The sequence below is a fragment of the Heloderma suspectum genome, chromosome 3, assembly GCF_057233095.1.
Source record: "Heloderma suspectum isolate Gila_16-S chromosome 3, 16-S_ref, whole genome shotgun sequence".
In the NCBI taxonomy this organism is placed as follows: domain Eukaryota; kingdom Metazoa; phylum Chordata; class Lepidosauria; order Squamata; family Helodermatidae; genus Heloderma; species Heloderma suspectum.
Window position 1 is genome coordinate 9,721,259 of NC_139460.1, and position 18,719 is coordinate 9,739,977.

The window sequence follows — 18,719 nt, forward strand, 5'->3', positions numbered from 1 at the left end:
TTTACTGTTCTGGCCGAGACTCCTTTCAATCAGCAGATGGGAGTGTAACTGCTGTACAGTGTGATTGGACACGTCACTCACTTCTGAGGCAGTGGGATAGGCCTGTCAGTCAGCCCATCATGGCACTCCTTCGGTTTTCCCATGTGTCTCTGATGGAGGGAGCAACCTTATGGCCGCTAGACAGCATCTGGGGGGCCATAGGATTGTTCAGTTTCCTGGCTCTGAGGTCGGAGACAGGGCTTTGACCTTGGAGCCAGGAAATCGTTCCCGGGGGCGGGAAGGGAGGAGATTGGGGCGGCAGCCAGATGAGAAATCCTATGGCCACCCCAGCCTCCTTTTTCCCCCTCTCTGAAGTCTCTGCTACATGGGCAAAAATGCCCATCTAGCTTAAATGCAGAGCTGGAGGCCTCTGAGTCTGGACGCTTATGAGTAGCCAGGGTGGATCTCTTAGGATTGTGCCCTAAAAGGACTGGAGCAGAGGTGCTGAACCTCTTTCAGCCCAAGGGGCAAATTCAATTTCAGAAAAGCTTGTGGGGGTGGGTGTGTCACATTCCAATGGTGGGCAGGGCCAAACTACCAAAAATACTGGCATATTTTAGGTTAAAGCTCTTGCTGTCAGTAATGAAGCCTTAGGCATTTCAACCTTTTAGAACAGGAGGAAAAAACTGCACAAACGCCAAACAAGTGATGGGCGGTGGGCGGGGAGTGGGGACAAAGGGAAGGGGGCATGGCCTCCTACGGACACCCAAAGGGCCACATTTGGCCCTCGGGCCTGAGGTTTACATCCCCTTGCTAGAAATTTACATTGCCAAAAAACAAGCAGCTGAAAAACAGAGAATGGGCTGGAACATCCCTTAGGGGGCAGGTCCCTTCTGCAATTCTGCCTCCCCCTTCTTCAGTCTCTGGCCCTGCACATCTATTTGTTTTCTTTACATTATTTATTGGTCTCCTTTTTACTGACACATCCAAGGTGAAGCGCAGGAAAAAACACCAATAAAATCAAACAATTAGGATACTAAAAATATACAATTAAACAGGACACGGGGCTAGTTCACAACATCTCCATTTCCTCTAGTCTTTGATTTTGTCGTTATCAAGGGGATTAGTCAGATACCTACTTGGCTTGCAATGAATAAAGGAGACTATGGATTCTTGGAGGGGCTTTTGTCATTGTTTTGGCCACAAAGATAGTGTTTGGTTATGTTTGGTTTTCCTGAGGGAGTTTGCCATTTCTAGGGAGGCCGATCTAGCCACCTCTCTCTTTTGTTTGACATCCCATCCGATGAAAAGATCTGGATGTCTTGAGCGTTGGGGCACAGTCCTATGCATTTTGGGTTGCTCCTGAGACAGGTATTGCCTAACCGTGGGTTTTGGCATTTTTTAACAGATCAACATAGCTTGTTTTGATTTATTTATTTATTACATTTCTATACCGCCCAATAGCCGAAGGTCTCTGGGCAGTTCACAAAAATTAAAACCACAAGTACAGCATAAAAACAATATAAAATATAAAAGCATTACAACTACAGGAGAAAAGTACAACCAGCATAAAACCTAGCAGCTATGCAGAGATTTTAAATACAGTAACAAAGTTAAAACAGCAGAGCTAAAAGACTAGAGTGCTAAAATGCTGGGAGAATAAAAAGGTCTTCATCCGGCATTGGAAGGAGTGTAACATAGGTGCCAGGCGAACCTCTCTAGGGAACTCATTCCACAACTGGGGTGCCACAGCTGAAAAGACCCTCTTCCTGGTAGCCACCCGCTTCACTTCCTTTGGCAGGGGCTCCCGGAGAAGGAACGCTGAAGATGATCTTCGGGTCCAGGCAGGATCAGGGATGTGGCCCACCAAGATCATTTGTCGGCCACACCCTCTTGGTTGCTGCCGCTGGAAATTGCTGCTGTGCTGTAGAGATGTTGTTGGGAATAAGGTGTGCTCTCCCCCCGTGTCTTGTTCCCCAGCTGAATCACTGTTTCTGCACAGAAATGGGGCACATGGGGACCGGTTTCTTTGCAGAGTGAGGCTCCCCACACAACCCAGCAAACAGGTCTCCCTGGTTCTGCTGGGAAACAAGCATGCCTTGATTCTCAGCAACATTGCTGGGATTCTGGTGCACGGCCACTCGCAGCAGCAGGATGCAGCCCTTTCAGGGCTCTAACAGGAAGTAATGTGGCTCCCCAACCTGCCCACCCCTGTGTTAGATTTGGTTTTCTTGCTGATAATTTCTAACAGGTTTTATCAGCTCTACTGGCTGTACTCTGGCTTGTTTGAATTTCTATACTGTGGAACTCTAATCTCCAGGGTATGTAGCAGACGACCATCCCAGACCTGTAAGATGCCCCTTAACCGGAGGCAATGAGGACATAATAGAGCAGGGGTGGGCAACTTGTAGGTGAACACATCTGGAGGGCCACAACTCCCATCATCTCTCACCACTGGCTATGCTGACTAGGGCTGATGGGAGTTGTAGGTCAAAACATCTGGAAGGCCACAAGTTGTCAGCCCCTGTAACGGAGGTTGCCATAATGAGTGGTGTGAACATTTGAAACTGCCTTACTGCAAACTGGACATTGGTCCATCTATCACCGTATTGTCCACTACAACCTTCCCCAACCTGGTGCCCTCCAGATGTTTTGGGGTACAAGCATTCTTGTTACCTGAATCTGATAGGAGTTGAAGTCCAAAACATCTGGACGGCACCAGGTTGGGGAAAGCTGGTCTAGATGCTCATAGACCAATCTGTCTGTTCTGACAGGCAGGAGCTGTCTAAGGTTTCAAACAGAGGTTTATCTTGGATCTGCTACTTGAGATCTCTCAAATAAAACTGGAAGTGCCAACAATGTGTTCTACTATTGAGTTGTATAGAGGATGGACAGAGACAGTGCATTCTCTTTTAAAAAAATCCTAGAAGTGAGTGGCTGGGTTCACAGAACACAATAACCCACACTCGAAGGTTGAGTATGGGTTGAGCCATGGGTTGTTATTGAACCATGGGTTGTCACTGAACCATAGGTTGTTGTGTTGTCTGAACCCATCCCAACAAACCATGGTTTGTTAACCACAAACAACCCACAGTTCACAACCCAACAACAAATTATGGGTTCTCTTTGTGGCTTGTTTGTGGTTAACAAACCATGGTTTGTTAGCACAGCTGAGTTAGACAACACAACAACCCACAGTTCAACAACAACCCATATTCAACCCATACTCAAATTTTGAGTGTAGGTTATTGTGTTGTGTGAACTTTACATCTCCAAATGAAGTCAGTTGGCAATAAGTTCAGAACAATCAAAAGAAGGTTAGTCCTTGACACAACACAGTTTCTTGAATTTGAAATGAAATGAAATACATGAAATTAATTTTGAAATAAATGAAATGAATTTGTTGGCAAAGATGTAGTTGTGCCCATGATCGTGGATGGCTTATTAAAAGGGTTAGGCAAATTCATGAAGGATAAGTCTATCCATGACTATCAGGCATGGTAACTAAAAATTGCATTTCTGTGTCCAGAGGCAGCAGTACACCTCTCAGTACCAGATGCCAGAAGCAAATGGGGAATGACCATCTCCAACATGCCCTGTTCGTGATTTTCTCAGGGACTTTTGGCTACCCAACTGCTGGAGACAAGGAACTGGGTGTGGTAGGACTTTGGTTTGATCCAGCATGACAGAAGTTATTTCATACTCCTGAGATCTAAAACTGGGCTTCATAGAGGCAAAATATACCTTCTTTTATGTTATTTTATGATATACTTTCAGTTTGTTAGAAGAGCCACAAATCCCTTTCTTTCACCTGCAACTGTGCAATGTGTTCCATTGTCTCATCTTTTAATTTCTTATGTTTGTGGGATCTGCAGACAGACATTGTAAGGTATTTCTTCCAAGTTTGCATTGGAACACCCACTGAACACTGTGGGGCTTATTTATGAATAAACATGCCTAGGATTGGGCTGTAACTTTGGTGATTTTCAGTTCTGATTCAAATGGTTAAACCAGGGTTTATGATAAACCATGATTGCTAGTTCATGCACAACAACAAGCCAAGATTAGTGGAAAGTGAAACTAAACCTGGCAAAGTCTTTCTCCTGGCTGTGTGGGGGTGGGGGGAGAGAGCACGAGGAACCCGAGTCTTACTCGGGCTTGTTCCAGTTTGTGCATGTAGCACTAAATCATGTTTTAACATTACATGCAAACTGGGCCATAGAGTAACACAGAGCATAAGCTAACCAGAGTTAAATACTCTTAGGGCGCAATCCTATGCATGTTTAGACAGAAAAAGTTCCACAGTTCCCAGTATTCTCTAGCCAGCATGGCTGACTGGGTAATGCTGGGTGTTGTAGGACTGTTTTCTATCTAAACATGCATAGGACTGTGCTGTTGACAGCCTGACTGTAAACATTTTTACCTGGGTGCTCCCAGACAAACAGCTCCTAGTGCTACCAGTCGAAAGGTAGCGACTCCATCTTTCCCTTTGTAACTTGTTTTTTGAGGGGAGAAAAAAGATGGAAGAAGTGGTAGGAAAGCACATGAGGGTTATAAATGGAAGGTGATATCATCCAGACACCACCATCCCCCCCCCCCCCACAAAATTCTGTGAATGAGGCTGGGCGATCGCACAACAAAAGCCTCAACTGGAAACAACCCAAGTCTCACTGAATTCAGTGGGGTTTGGTGAGTATGCTTTCGATTGCAGCCTCGAAGTTCCATTTTCCCCTGGGAAAATTGAACACGTCCTTAAATCCTACCATGGCAATTGCGGTGGGTGGGGCTTTAAAAAATGCTCAACATGGGTTGGATCATTTACATATCAGCATGTAACAGCAACAAGGAGAAATAAAAGCTGAAGTCCAACAATATTCATATGTTACACAAATGAAAACTGTCCATACCAAATGCCTTGTAGTAGGTAGGATGGGATTTATTTTTTCAAGGCCTTCCTAAAATTATATTAGAAGGATGCCAAGGGAACTTCTCTTCAGAGGCATTCCATAATTGCAGAGAATATCATTTTTTTACAATCCTGCTGATTTTGCATTATGCACTGAGTAGAAGCCATCACCATATCTTTGTGGTCAGGGAGACTCAAGGGCAAATATATTACCTTAGGTATGCAAAACCCAAGCCACTTAGTGTGTTGTATCCTGGCATGGAGATAAAATGATGGGGAAAAGTCACCCTCTCAACTTTTGCATATCGCTTTGCAGTTGACTTTGTTCGCACATAATGACAACCCACACTATGGGTTGTTGAATTGCAGGTTGTTGTTACATGCAGTCTCAGAACTATGGGGTAACTATGGGTTGTTAACCATGAACAACCCATGAAGAGAGCCCATGGTTTGTTGGTGGGTTGTGCACCATGGCTGGTTATGTGCGAACCCAGAAGTGTAGTTTATTCATTGGTTGGTTCACCAGGCTACAGAGGTGGCAGGCAAGAGTGGTAAAAAAAAACCCAGCTGCTCTACATGCCAGTACCACAAAGGCATTTGGGATACAGGGAGGGAGTGGGCGAAGGGGGCAGGAACCAAACAATCCAGGATTGTCCAAACAACCAGCAGTTTGCTCGATTGTCTGGCAGCCAAATCATGGTTAACTCTGGGTAAGGCAAGAACTCATGGGTTAACTAAACCATGGGTTGTTGTTACATGCAAACCAGGCCATACAGTTGTATCTAATGTTTGCCTAACTTACGTCCCATTCATTTCAATAGGTCTACTCTAACATTGGTTAGAACCTATTGGCAGAGGAGCAGGGCTGAGGAAGAGCACATGATTTCGCATACAGAAGGCCCCAATCTCCCCGGCATCACCAGGTAGTGCTGGAAAAACTCCTGCCTGAAGCAGGTTGAACAGGCAGGCACACAGCTCACCCGGTCGGGCGCTGTCTTCCCCACTATGCTATTGTATTTTTATTTAAATATAAGTATTTCAAAGTTTCCCCTTCATGGATCACTGCCTTGTTGTGGCGAAGGGGCTTGCGTAACTCAGTGAAGCCATAAGCTATGCCGTGCAGGGCCACCCAAGACAGACAGGTCATGGCAGAGAGTTCGGACAAAATGTGGTCCACTGGAGAAGGAAATGGCAACCCACTCCAGTATTCTTGCCAAGAAAACCCCATGGAACGTATCACAAGGCTAAAAGATATGACGCCGGAAGATGAGCCCCTCAGGTCGGAAGGTGTCCAATATGCTACTGGGGAAGAGCAGAGGGTATTTCCAAGTAGCGCCAGAAAGAGTGAAGCGGCTGGGCCAAACCCGAAAGGACACTCAGCTGTGGATGTGTCTGGCGGTGAAAAGAAAATCCGATGCTGTAAAGAACAATATTGTTTAGGAACCTGGAATGTCAGATCAATGAATCAAGGTAAGCTGGAGGTGGTCAAACATGAGATGGCAAGATTGATCATCGACATCTTGGGAATCAGCGAACTCAAATGGACAGGCATGGGCGAATTTAATTCAGGTGACCATCATATCTACTATTGTGGGCAAGAATCCCTTAGAAGAAATGGAGTAGCACTCATAGTCAACAAAAGGGTGGGAAAAGCAGTACTGGGGTACAATCTTAAAAATGATAGAATGATCTCAGTACGAATCCAAGGCAAACCATTCAACATCACAGTAATTCAAGTCTATGCCCCAACCACTGAGGCCGAAGAAGCTGAGGTTGATCGGTTCTATGAAGACCTACAACACCTTCTAGAACTAACACCAAAAAAGATGTCCTCTTCATCATAGGGGATTGGAATGCTAAAGTAGGAAGTCAAGAAATCACCGGGATAACAGGCAGGCATGGCCTTGGTGTACAAAATGAAGCAGGACAAAAGCTAATAGAGTTTTGCCAAGAGAACATGCTGATCATAGCAAACACTCTTTTGCAACAGCACAAGAGGCGACTCTACACATGGACGTCACCAGACGGTCAATATCGAAATCAGATTGATTATGTCCTTTGCAGCCAAAGATGGAGAAGCTCCATACAGTCAGTAAAAACAAGGCCTGGAGCTGACTGTGGCTCAGATCATGAGCTGCTTCTTGCAAAATTTCGGCTTAAATTGAAGAACGTCGGGAAAACCACTAAACGGTTCAGGTATGACCTAAATCATATCCCTGATGAATATACAGTGGAGGTGAGGAATAGATTTCAGGGATTAGACCTGATAGACAGAGTGCCTGAGGAACTATGGACGGAGGTCCGTAACATTGTTCAGGAGGCAGCAACGAAATCCATCCCAAAGAAAAAGAAATGCAAGAAAGCCAAGTGGCTGTCTGATGAGGCTTTACAAGTAGCTGAGGAAAGAAGGGAAGCGAAAAGCAAGGGAGAAAGGGGAAGATATACCCAACTGAATGCAGAGTTCCAGAGAATAGCAAGGAGAGACAAGAAGGCCTTCTTAAATGAACAATGCAAAGAAATCGAGGAAAACAACAGAATGGGAAAGACTAGAGATCAAGAAAATTGGAGATCTCAAGGGAACGTTTTGTGCAAAGACGGGCATGATAAAAGACAAAGAAGGCAGGGACCTAACAGAAGCAGATGAGATTAAGAAGAGGTGGCAAGAATACACAGAAGAACTATACAGGAAAGATCTGAATGTCCCTGATAGCCATGATAGTGCGGTCACTGAACTTGAGCCGGACATCTTAGAGAGTGAAGTCAAGTGGGCCTTAGGAAGCATTATTAACAACAAAGCTAGCGGAGATGACAGTATTCCAGCCGAGCTATTTAAAATCCTAAAAGATGATGCTGTTAAAGTGCTGCATTCAATATGCCAACAAATCTGGAACACTCAACAGTGGCCACAAGACTGGAAAAGGTCAGTTTACATTCCAATTCCAAAGAAGGGCAACGCCAAAGAGTGTTCAAACTACCGCACAATTGCGCTCATTTCACATGCCAGCAAGGTGATGCTCAAAATCCTCAAGCTAGGCTTCAGCAGTATGCGAACCGAGAACTACCGGAAGTACAAGCTGGGTTTCGAAGAGGCAGAGGAACTAGAGATCAAATCGCCAACATTCGCTGCATCATGGAGAAAGCAAGAGAATTCCAGAAAAACGTCTATTTCTGCTTCATTGACTACGCTAAAGCCTTTGATTGCGTGGATCACAACAAACTGTGGCAAATTCTTAAAGTGATGGGAGTACCAGACCACCTTACCTGTCTCCTGAGAAACCTGTACGAGGGTCAAGAAGCAACAGTAAGAACCAGACATGGAACAACAGATTGGTTCAAAATTGGGAAAGGAGTACGACAAGGCTGCATATTGTCACCCTGCTTATTTAACTTATATGCAGAGTACATCATGAGAAATGCCGGGTTGGATGAATCAGAGGTCGGAATTAAGATTGCCGGGAGAATTATCAACAACCTCCGATATGCAGACGATACCACCCTAATGGCAGAAAGCGAAGAGGATCTCAAGAGCCTCTTGTTGAGGGTGAAAGAGGAGAGTGCAAAAGCTGGTTTGAAACTCAACATTAAAAAAACTAAGATCATGGCATCTGGCCCCATCACTTCCTGGCATATAGAAGGGGAAGAAATGGAAGCAATGACAGATTTTACTTTCTTGGGCTCCAAGATCACCGCAGACGGTGACTGTAGCCATGAAATTAAAAGACGCTTGCTCCTTGGGAGGAAAGCTATGGCCAACCTAGACAGCATAGTAAGAAGCAGAGACATCACCTTGCCGACAAAGGTCCATCTAATCAAAGCTATGGTTTTCCCAGTAGTAATGTATGGCTGTGAGAGCTGGACTATAAGGAAGGCTGAGCGCCGAAGAATCGATGCTTTCGAACTGTGGTGCTGGAGAAGACTCTTACGAGTCCCCTGGACTGCAAGGAGGTCAAATCAGTCCATCCTAAAGGAAATCAACCCTGAGTGCTCATTGGAAGGACAGATAATGAAGCTGAAGCTCCAATATTTTGGCCACCTAATGCGAAGAGAAAACTCCCTGGAAAAGACCCTGATGCTGGGAAAGACTGAAGGCAAAAGGAGAAGGGGACGGCAGAGGATGAGATGGCTAGATAGCATCACGGATGCAATGAATATGAACTTGAGCACGCTCCGGGAGAGAGCGCAGGACAGGAAGGCCTGGCGTGCTATGGTCCATGGGGTCACGAAGAGTCGGACACGACTGAACGACCGAACAACAACAACAACAATTTCTAAGTTTGCATTTGTTTGTGCAAATTAGCATATGCAGATTTTACACAAATCTGTGTCCTCTTTTGTCCTCTTTTTTGGCCATGCTTTTCCTCTTTTTTGGCCATGCATAGTGGCCCTCCCTATCTTGCCTTCCTGCAGCTGCTTTTCTGCTTTCCTGGCTCCATTGTCAGAAGTGAACCTGCAGCAGAGAAAAGTAGCTCATTGGAGCAGCTCTGCAGTGTGTGTGTGTGTTTGTGTTTCAGAGTCCCTCTCTTGAATGCCCTTCTTACCCTAAAAGTAGGACCCCCCCAATCACCCCACTTTATATATGAACAAAACAGACATGGATATGTTGCCCCAGTCTGTCTAGATTGTCCTTCAGTCATAGGAACACAGGAAGCTGCCTTATACTGGGCCCATCTAGCCCAGTATTGTCTACACTGACTGGCAGCAGCTCTCCAGGGTTTCAGACAGGATTCTTTCCTTGCCCTACCTGGAGAAGCCGGGGATTGAACCTGGGACCGTCTGCATGCAAAGCATGTGCTCTATCACACTGAGCTATGGGTGTGAAGGAGTCACCACTCCTTCACACCCAGCTCCCGGTCCTGGGGCACTATCCGTGGCACAGTTAAATAATTTTAGACTCTGAACCTAATGGTCTTATGCACCCCACCCCCTTACTCTAGCCAATAGTGTATATTGCTTCACTTGCTTCAGTATGTGGTAAGCCAGCCCTGCTGTGCTTGGAGGTCTCCTGCTCATTTCCTTGAGTCCTGCTCATTTCCTGGGGCCCCAGATGTCTGCCCCAAAAGTCCTGCCTCAAGAACATAGGAAGAGCCCTGATGCTGGATCAGACCAAGGGTCCATCTAGTCCAGCATTCTGTTCACACAGTGGCCAACCAGCTGTCGACCAGGAACTCACAAGCAGGACACGAGTGCAACAGCACCCTCCTGCCCATGTTCCCCAGCAACTGGTGTATATAGGCATATTGCCTCTGATACTGGAGGTAGCATATAGCCACCAGGAGTGGTAGCCATCGATAGTCTTTTCCTCCATGAATGTATCCAATCCCCTTTGAAAACTATCCAAATTGGTGGCCATCACTACCTCTTGTTGAAATGAATTCCATCGTTTGACTATATGCTGTGTGAAGAAGTGCTTTTTATCTGTCCTGAGTCTCCGACCAATCAGCTCATTGGGATGACCCCATTGGGTTCTAGTATTAGGGAAGTGGGAGAAAAATGTCTCCCTATCCGCTTCCTCCACACCATGCATAATTTTGTACACCTCTATCATGTCTCCCCTCACCCACCTTTTTTCAAAGCTAAACAAGCCAGCTACTGTAACCTTCCTTCATAGGAGAGATGCTCCAGCCCCTTGATCATTTCTGCACTTTTCCAATTCTACAATATCCTTTTTTAGGTGTAGTGATCAGAACTTTACACAGTATTCTAAGAGTGGTTGCACCATAGATTTGTATAAGGGCAGTATGATCTTGGCAGCTTTATTTTCAATTCCTTTTCTATTTACACCTAACATGGAATTTGCCTTTTTCACAGCCCTGCACACTGGGCTGACATTTTCATCGAGCTGTCCACCACAACCCCAAGATCTCTTTCTTGGTCAGTCACCGCTAGCTCGGATCCCATCAGGTTATACTTGAAGCTGAGATCTTTTTGCCCCAAGGTGCATCACTTTACACTTGCTTACATTGAACCGCATTTACCGTTCTGATGCCCATTCTCCGAGTTTGGAGAGATCCTTTTGGAGCTCCTCACAATCCTGTTTTGTTTTAACCACCCTAAATAAGAACATAAGAAGAGCCATGCTGGATCAGACCAAGGGTCCATCTAGCCCAGCATTCTGTTCACACAGTGGCCAACTAGCTGCCCACGGAAAACCCACAAGCAGGACATGAGTTCAACAGCACCCTCCTGGTGCACATAGGCATACTGGTGCAACTGGTGCACATAGGCATACTGCCTCTGATACTGGTGGTAGCATATAGTAATCAAGAATAAATAATCAAATAATTTGGTGTTGTCAGCAAACATGGCCACTTCACTGCTCACTCCTAATTCCAGATCATTTATGAGTAAATTGAAAAAGCATTGATCCCAATACAGATCCCTGTGGGACCCCACTGTTTATTCAGTGGGAGAATTTACCATTTGTTCCTATTCTCTGTTTCCTATTCTTTAACTAGTTACTGATCCATAAGAGGACCTCTTCTCTTACTCTGTGGCTGCTAAGTTTGCTCAGGAGTCTTTGGTGAGGGACTTCATCAAAAGCCTTTTGAAAATCCCAGTAAACAACATCAATTGGATAACCCCTGTCCGCATATTTATTGACATACTCAAAGGATTCTAAAAGGTTAGTGAGACAGGGCTTACCTTTGCAGAAGCCATTCTGATACTTTTTCAGCAGTGTTTGTCCTTCTGTATGCTTGCTAGTTTTATCTTTAATAATCTTTCATGCCCCCTTCCCCCAACGGTTTTGTGGTTTCCCAGCTTTTGCATGGTTTCTTTCCTATTCTAAAAATGCAATCCTATGTATATTTAGACAGAAAGAAGTCTTACAATTCCCAGCATTCTCCAGCCAGCATGGCTGGCTGGAGAATGCTGGGAATTGTAGGACTTTTTCTGTCTAAACATGCATAGGATTGCACCCTAAAAGGTTGAAATGCCTTTCTAAAGGCTTAGTTACTGGCAGTAATAGCATTAAGCTAAAATATGCGAGTATTTTTGGTATTTCTGGACCTGCCCCCTTTGCCTTCCGCCTCGGCCACCACTGGAACGCGGCTCTGAAGAGATTCTTCAAAACTGAATTCAGCCCTTGGTTTGAAAGTGGTTCTATACCTCTGTTTGAGAGGCTCTGACACAGAAATGAAAATTAACACCCGTTATGAAACAGAACACAGGCAGACCCTTTCACACATGCTAATGCGTTTGCGTATTTGCACCTTCAAGACCCCACAGCATCAGAATGTTCCTACTTGTCAATCTTGTAGCCCTACCTGTATTTTATTGGGGAGCTGTGGATGCTACTCAGCAATGTGAAGGATTGATCCCCGGTTGGCCAGCTATCTTGATGATGAGGCAGGAACACCGGGCTGTCATATTTTGGCTGACATAAGTGAGAATGTTTGGAAAAGAGATATAGGACAGGAAGGTCAGGGAATTTTCTTCATGGCTTCTATTATCATTATCATGATTATTATTAATAATAACAATAACATTTATATCTTGCTTGTTTTCCACTTGCAAGAAACCCAAGGTGGCTTCCATGGTCCTTCTCCTCTCCATTTTACCCTCAAAACAGCCCTTTGAGGTACGTTAGGCTTGTTGGAAAGTCTGGCATGACTTACAGCAGAGCCTTTTATAGAGAAAGCTTGGTATGTTAAGTATTGGAGGCAATAAATGCAGGCTAGAGCCAATCTAGAAGAAGTTGAAATCAACTTAATTTTTGTGAACCGCCCAGAGAGCTTCGGCTATTGGGTGGTATAGAAATTAAATGAAATAAATAAATAAACTTACTTTATCAGTGCTTGGTACATCATCATCAGAGAAGGTTATCTAACACTGTTTAACTAGAAGCACCCCTTAAAGCTGGTTGTGTAAGTATAAGTGAGCAAAGACATGGGATATGGTTACTTGCTTCCTCCACATGTTGCTTGTTGCAGAGGCAAGAGGAAGAAGAAGGAAGAGGAAGGAACAGGAAAAAGGAACTGATCAGAGAATAAGGGGGATGAAGATAAGTGGCGGTTGATCCAACATATTCTCTATCTCCCCCTAGTGTCTGGAAGTGTGCGGAGTTGTTCCTATTATCCAACAAGGCTGAGAGTCAGCGACTGGCCTAAAGTCACCCAGTGAGCTTCATGTCCCAGTGGGAACTAGGAGCCGGATCTTCTGATTTCCACTCCAACACTCTTAACCACTGCAGGCCTTCAGGGAGATGAAGGGGGAGAATATTCTCTCCCCTTCTTCCTTTCATCACCACCCCTAATACAGAAAATTGAATTTATAAACAAGAAAGCATTGTCGTAAGGATATACTTTGATAGTAATTATGTAAATTAGTTGTATTTTGTGTTATTAGTATTGTACGCTGCCTAGAGTGGCTGGGTAGCCGGCCAGATGGGCGGCCAATAAATCAAATAAATAAATAAAATAGTACTATACTATTTCTTAAAAGAACAATCTACTTCATTCTTCAGTGTTGGACTACAACTCATGGGCATTGGCAGTGCTGGCTGGGTATGATGGGAATTGTAGTCCAACACTTCTGGAGGACACCAGGATGGGGAAAGCTGTTCTCCTTATAGGTTTGGTTCTATAAGATGAGCGAATTAAAATAGAGAATAAGTTTTCTTTCAAGGCTGCTGGAGAAGGTATAGCTGTACACATGTTTTTTTCACCTTCCCCTGGGCTGCCTGAGAGGGCCTACATCCAAATGTGTGGATCTCCCTCTCTAGGGAACTCCGCCATGCCCCCTCTTTAATGAGCTTCTGCCACACGTTGAAAACTTGGTTGTTCAGGCAGGCATTTGGGGTGGGTTAGGGTATTTTTAGAAATACGATGTTTTTACTGTAGAATTTTACTGTTTTAAACTGTTTTATTATACACTTTGTACATCCCTCAGAGTGGCTGGGTGACCAGCCAGATAGGCGATCAATAAATTTAATAAAAAAACTGGATCTCGTTCTTATGGGGATGTTGTTAAGCCACACTGAACACCGCATGGAAGACAGGTGGTGTGCAAATTACTCAAAACAATAACTTTAGAACAAAATAAATAAATCTGAGGCCACTGAAATGTCCGAGGAGCTGTGAAACTATATAAGACGGGGGCGTTGATCTTCTTTCAGCCTGAGGGATGAATTCAGGCTCTGAGAAGCTCCCAGGGCCTGCATTCCAGAGGTGGGCGGGGCCAATGGCAAAAGGGGGTGGGGCCAAGGCAAAAAGGGCAGGGCCCCAAAATACCAGCATATTTTAGTTTACAGATCTTACTGCCAATAACTAAACTTTTAGGAGAGGGATTTCAACCTTTTAGAATGAGGGAAAAACTGCACAATAGCCAGGAAACCATCAAACAGTCGGCAGTGTGGGGGGGGGGAGAGGTGGGGCCAGGGGAACCAGTGTGGCCGTTTGGGGAATTGCTCAGGGCCAGATTGGGACTTGAGCCCCAGGGTTCCCCACCCTTGCTATAAGACGATCATAAGTCAATTGAAGGTATGATGGCGAGACTGAAATGCATCCAGGCTTGAGTGTCCAATGTGGTAGGGTAGCAGTGATCAATCAAAACCTGATGTGCAGGTGGGAGCTCTGTGGCCATGTGGCTGCTTTGCCAGGCAAAGGTCCGCCATTCATTCCCCAGCATCTTCAGCTAAACAGGATCTCTCCCAGCACACCAAAGACCTCTTAGCCTGTTGCCCTCCAGATTTCTTGGAGTATAACCCCCACCACCCCGAACCAGCACAGTCATTGGCTGGGGAAGGCTGAGTGTATAAACTTGGCCTAACCTGGTTGTGAGGGAGCTTCATGTCTTCATAGGTTGGTAGCATACTTGTGATTCTTCATAAATGGGATTATTATTATCATCATCATCATTTCTATACCGCCCCATAGCTGAAGCTCTGTGGGCAGTTTCCAACATCAAATACAATATAAAAACTTTACAAGCCATTTACATGAAAGCACACAGACAGTATACACAAACAACATCGCTTATAGCTGTGATTCTTCCTTACTCCTTTTCTTTCCTTTACATTGCGGCATGTAGCGATGATGGAGATACTTATGAATGCTTTTAAAATATGTAATAGATACATTTTCAGTTATTTTGCATCTCAGGTCTTTGAAGCGGCTACTAGGAAGCCATGGGTAATGTATTGGCCCTCAGTTATTGGGGAGGGGATTGTGTGTGTGTGTGTGTGTGTGTGTGTGTGTGGCTCCCCATCCCAACAGATTTTCCATGCCTGTTGCCTGAATGTTCAGCTTCCTTTCTGTTTGTTTGTCATAGAATCATAGAATAGTAGGGTTGGAAGGGGCCTACAAGACCATCGACTCCGACCCCCTGCTCCATGCAGGAATCCAAGTCAGAGCATCCCTGACAGATGGCTGTCCAGCCTCGTCTTGAACGCCTCCAGTGTGGGAGAGCCCATCACCTCCTTAGGTCGTTGGTTCCATTGTCGTATTGCTCTAACACTCAGGAAGTTTTTCCTGATGTTCAGCCGGAATCTGTCTTCCTGTAACTTGAGCCCATTATTCCGTCTCCTACACTCTGGGATGATGGAGAAGAGATGCTGGCCTTCCTCTCTGTGACAATCTTTCAAGTACTTGAAGAGCGCTATCCTATCTCCCCTCAGTTTTCTCTTCTCAAGGCTAAACATGCCCAGTTCTTTCAGTCTCTCTTCATAGGGCTTTGTTTCCAGTCCCCTGATCATCTTTGTTGTCCTCCTCTGAACCCTCTCCAGCTTGTCTGCATCCTTCTTAAAGTATGGTGCCCAGAACTGGACACAGTACTCCAGATGAAGCCTAACCAGTGCTGAGTAGAGGGGAACTAGTACTTACTGGGATTTGGAAGCTATGCTTCTATGAACGCAGCCCAAAATGGCATTTAGCTTTTTTGCAGCCACATCACATTGTTGGCTCATATTCAGCTTGTGATCTACAATGATTCCAAGATCCTTCTTGCTTGTAGTGTTGTTGAGCCAAGTTTCCCCCATCTTGTAACTGTGCACGTGGTTTCTTTTTCCTAGGTGCAGAACTTCAAAGAAAGGCCTGATGCATTCCCTTCCTTTTGTGCACTATTGGGTACACGCTGCTCTCTCTGCATGAGAGGGTTGCTGATGGGAGAGGACGGGTCAGTGTTAGGGGATTTCTGTTAATGGAGCAGCACGTACGGAAAGGGGGTGAAGGGTGCCTTACAGCAATCTGGATTATTCTCCAAGTCTCTAACCTTTTAAAATTTCTAAATTTATGAGGATTTAAGGAAAAACGTACAGGTGGCATTCTACCCAGACAAAGCTTTTCATAGAATGAAAATAATCATTCCTTCTATTTCTGATGTTCAGGCTGTGCGTGCCATTCTTTATGTAGCCAAAACGACACCAGCTTTGTACAGGGGGGATGGGGTACCAGCAGGATTGGGGGAACGCCAAGGTTTGCAGATATACAACAAATGAACTCTTAAGGGGCAGAAAATAATCCAAATAGCCCAATGAAGACTGAGCATGCTCAGTGGCGACAGAATGCTGAGTGTCTGTTGGCAGGGTGGGGGACACAAAAAGCCTGGGGGGCGGGGATTGGCGCAGCATGGCTGGAATTCTGACCTGGGAGCACTCCACGCTGCAATGTCTTTTTGCAAATCGCACTTGTAATATAAGACAATGATGTAGTTTATTACATAAGTATTACTGCTAACATCTGCAGATCACATTGCTCTTAAAGGGACAGGAACAGGGGCTGGTGAAAAAATTGGCAATGCTGGTTCCTGCCCTGTTGTTCTCCCCGCAACCACCCACCCTCTCTCAGTGACAGATGTGTTATATGACACTCCCAAGGGTGGTGAGGACAAGACCAGGACAGAATGATAAAGGCAGGAGAAACCATCTCTGCTGTGTCTTTTAACACTTTGGGGAATGTTAGGATACAGCGGAGATTTCTGGTTTGCAGCCTGGCAGCCCTAAAAAGACACATAATCCTAGTTTCTAGATGCTTGTTCACACCAGCAAAAGAATTATTTGGTCTTTTGTACAGTGTAAGTGCATCATTTTGACCTGTTTTAGTGAGGTCCTAGTGTTTTCAGCAGCTTTTTCCCTTCCTTTTTTCTGTTAATTAATGAAAGCGTTTCCCTGTTTCCTTTTAGTCTAATTTAATTGAAAAGAGCAACAGCACCATCCCTGGCCCTGGCCAGTTTTGGCATGGACAGACAGCCAACACTGCATGATGCAGCAGATCACTCCTCCTGTCACCCTGAGTGGCAGGTCATGATCAGCAGAAAGTTCAGACTTTCTGCAGTGGGGTCTCCTGCCGTTGTGCGCCCTGCATACCCCTTTAAACATGTTTCCCCAGTGTTGCAATCAGCCCTGCAGGGTTGGGTCTAGAATCCACCATTTAAATTTCTCATCCCGCAACTAATGTAGCATTGGCCCAGGGCATTGTGGGTAATGTAACTGGCTGCACCCAGTGCTAATAAGAGGGAAGCACCAGAGGGTTGTTTTGCTGAGGTCTTCCCCAAACCTGGAACCCCGCCCTGCCCTGCCTCCAGGTACTGAATTCCTATATCCCAGCTGAGTTGTAATCCACTCTTGCCTCTGTATTTGTGGCTGTTGTTGGACAGAGGAAGCATGACATTGATACAGAAGAGATGGAGGTTGTGGGGTATATCATTCAGTGTGCTGCAGGGCTGTGCTAAGCTTTTCTCCTTGCTGTGCTAGATCACTACATGCAAGGAGCTTTTAATTGGCAGGGGGAGCCTTTGGGGGAAAATGCCACCCTCCAACCTGCTGTTTGAAGTGTTATAGTCCTGAATACTACCATACCTTGCCCCCTTCTGCTAGGAGTGCTCCGTATGAAGGGAGTCTTTCTAGAATCATAGAGTTAGATGACCTTTGAGGTCATCTAGTCCACCCCCAGCTCAATGCAAGATTTGCAGTGCAGGCTACAACTACAGCATCCCTGACAGGTGGCTGTCCGAACTGCCTCCTCCTCCTCCGTTACAGCTATTTAAGCAAATACCTGTAGCGAAAGGGGAGTCGACAGTCTGTTCTTAATGGCTATTTGTCCAGGCAGGCAAAGCAGAAAAAGCAAAGAACATGAGGCCCAGTGGCTTTTGGTTTCAGCAAGGACATAAGGCACGGATGCCTCCCCGCCCCAATTTTTGCACTTCAATGAAGCCATCTGAAGGATTTATCAGAGTGGGGGTAGACCAGCTTCAGTCTTGTGCGGTTTGACGGCTTGAATCCCCGTAGTCTGTCACCATGTGTTAAAGCGTAACGAAGCCGTCAGCCAGCTCTTCCCACCCTGGTGTGTTGGCATACAACTCCCATTGTCCCTGGTCAGACACTACTGGCTGGGGACTATGGGAGCTGTGGTCCAACACATCTGAAGAGCACCCGGTTGGGGAAGGCTCTTGTCAGTGATCCTGACTCCTCAGTGTTCCTTAAGAACATGCGAAGTACCTCACTGGTTTGGATCAAGGCCTGGCATTTTTGCGTGTGGCGCTATCAAACTGCCTCCACCCCTCTTACAATATTATGACGATCTAACTACGCTCTGGGGAGGGGAGAATAGGTAGAATAGCCTCTCGGACGGGGTTGTCTACCTTTTTTCAGCCCATGGGCTGAATTCTGTTTCGGAGAAGCTCTCAGGGGCTGCATCCCGGTGGTGGGAGGAGCCAAAGGAAAAAGGGGCAGAGGCAAGGGATACAGAAAATACCACCATACTGTAGCTTAAAGCTCTTACTGCTAGTGAGAGGGGCCATAGCTCAGTGTGACAGAGCACATGCTTGGCAGGCAGAAGGCCCCAGGTTCGATCCCCGGCTTCTCCAGGTAGGGCGAGGAAAGGCTCCTGCCTGAAACCCT

At 45.6% G+C, this 18,719-nt stretch overlaps 1 protein-coding gene across 1 annotated transcript in view; it reads left to right on the plus strand.

Annotated features, from left to right (window-relative positions):
- LOC146349341 (uncharacterized) overlaps nt 1-13,814 on the plus strand; it is an 18,013-nt gene extending 4,199 nt beyond the window's left edge. The window contains exons 2-4 of the mRNA XM_084845391.1: nt 5,707-5,808; nt 11,341-11,507; nt 12,930-13,814. Of these exons, the coding sequence (XP_084701517.1) occupies nt 5,707-5,727 (21 nt within the window). The 3' untranslated portion in view covers nt 5,728-5,808; nt 11,341-11,507; nt 12,930-13,814. The remainder of the gene's footprint in view (nt 1-5,706; nt 5,809-11,340; nt 11,508-12,929) is intronic.
- Nucleotides 13,815-18,719: the final 4,905 nt, after the last annotated feature.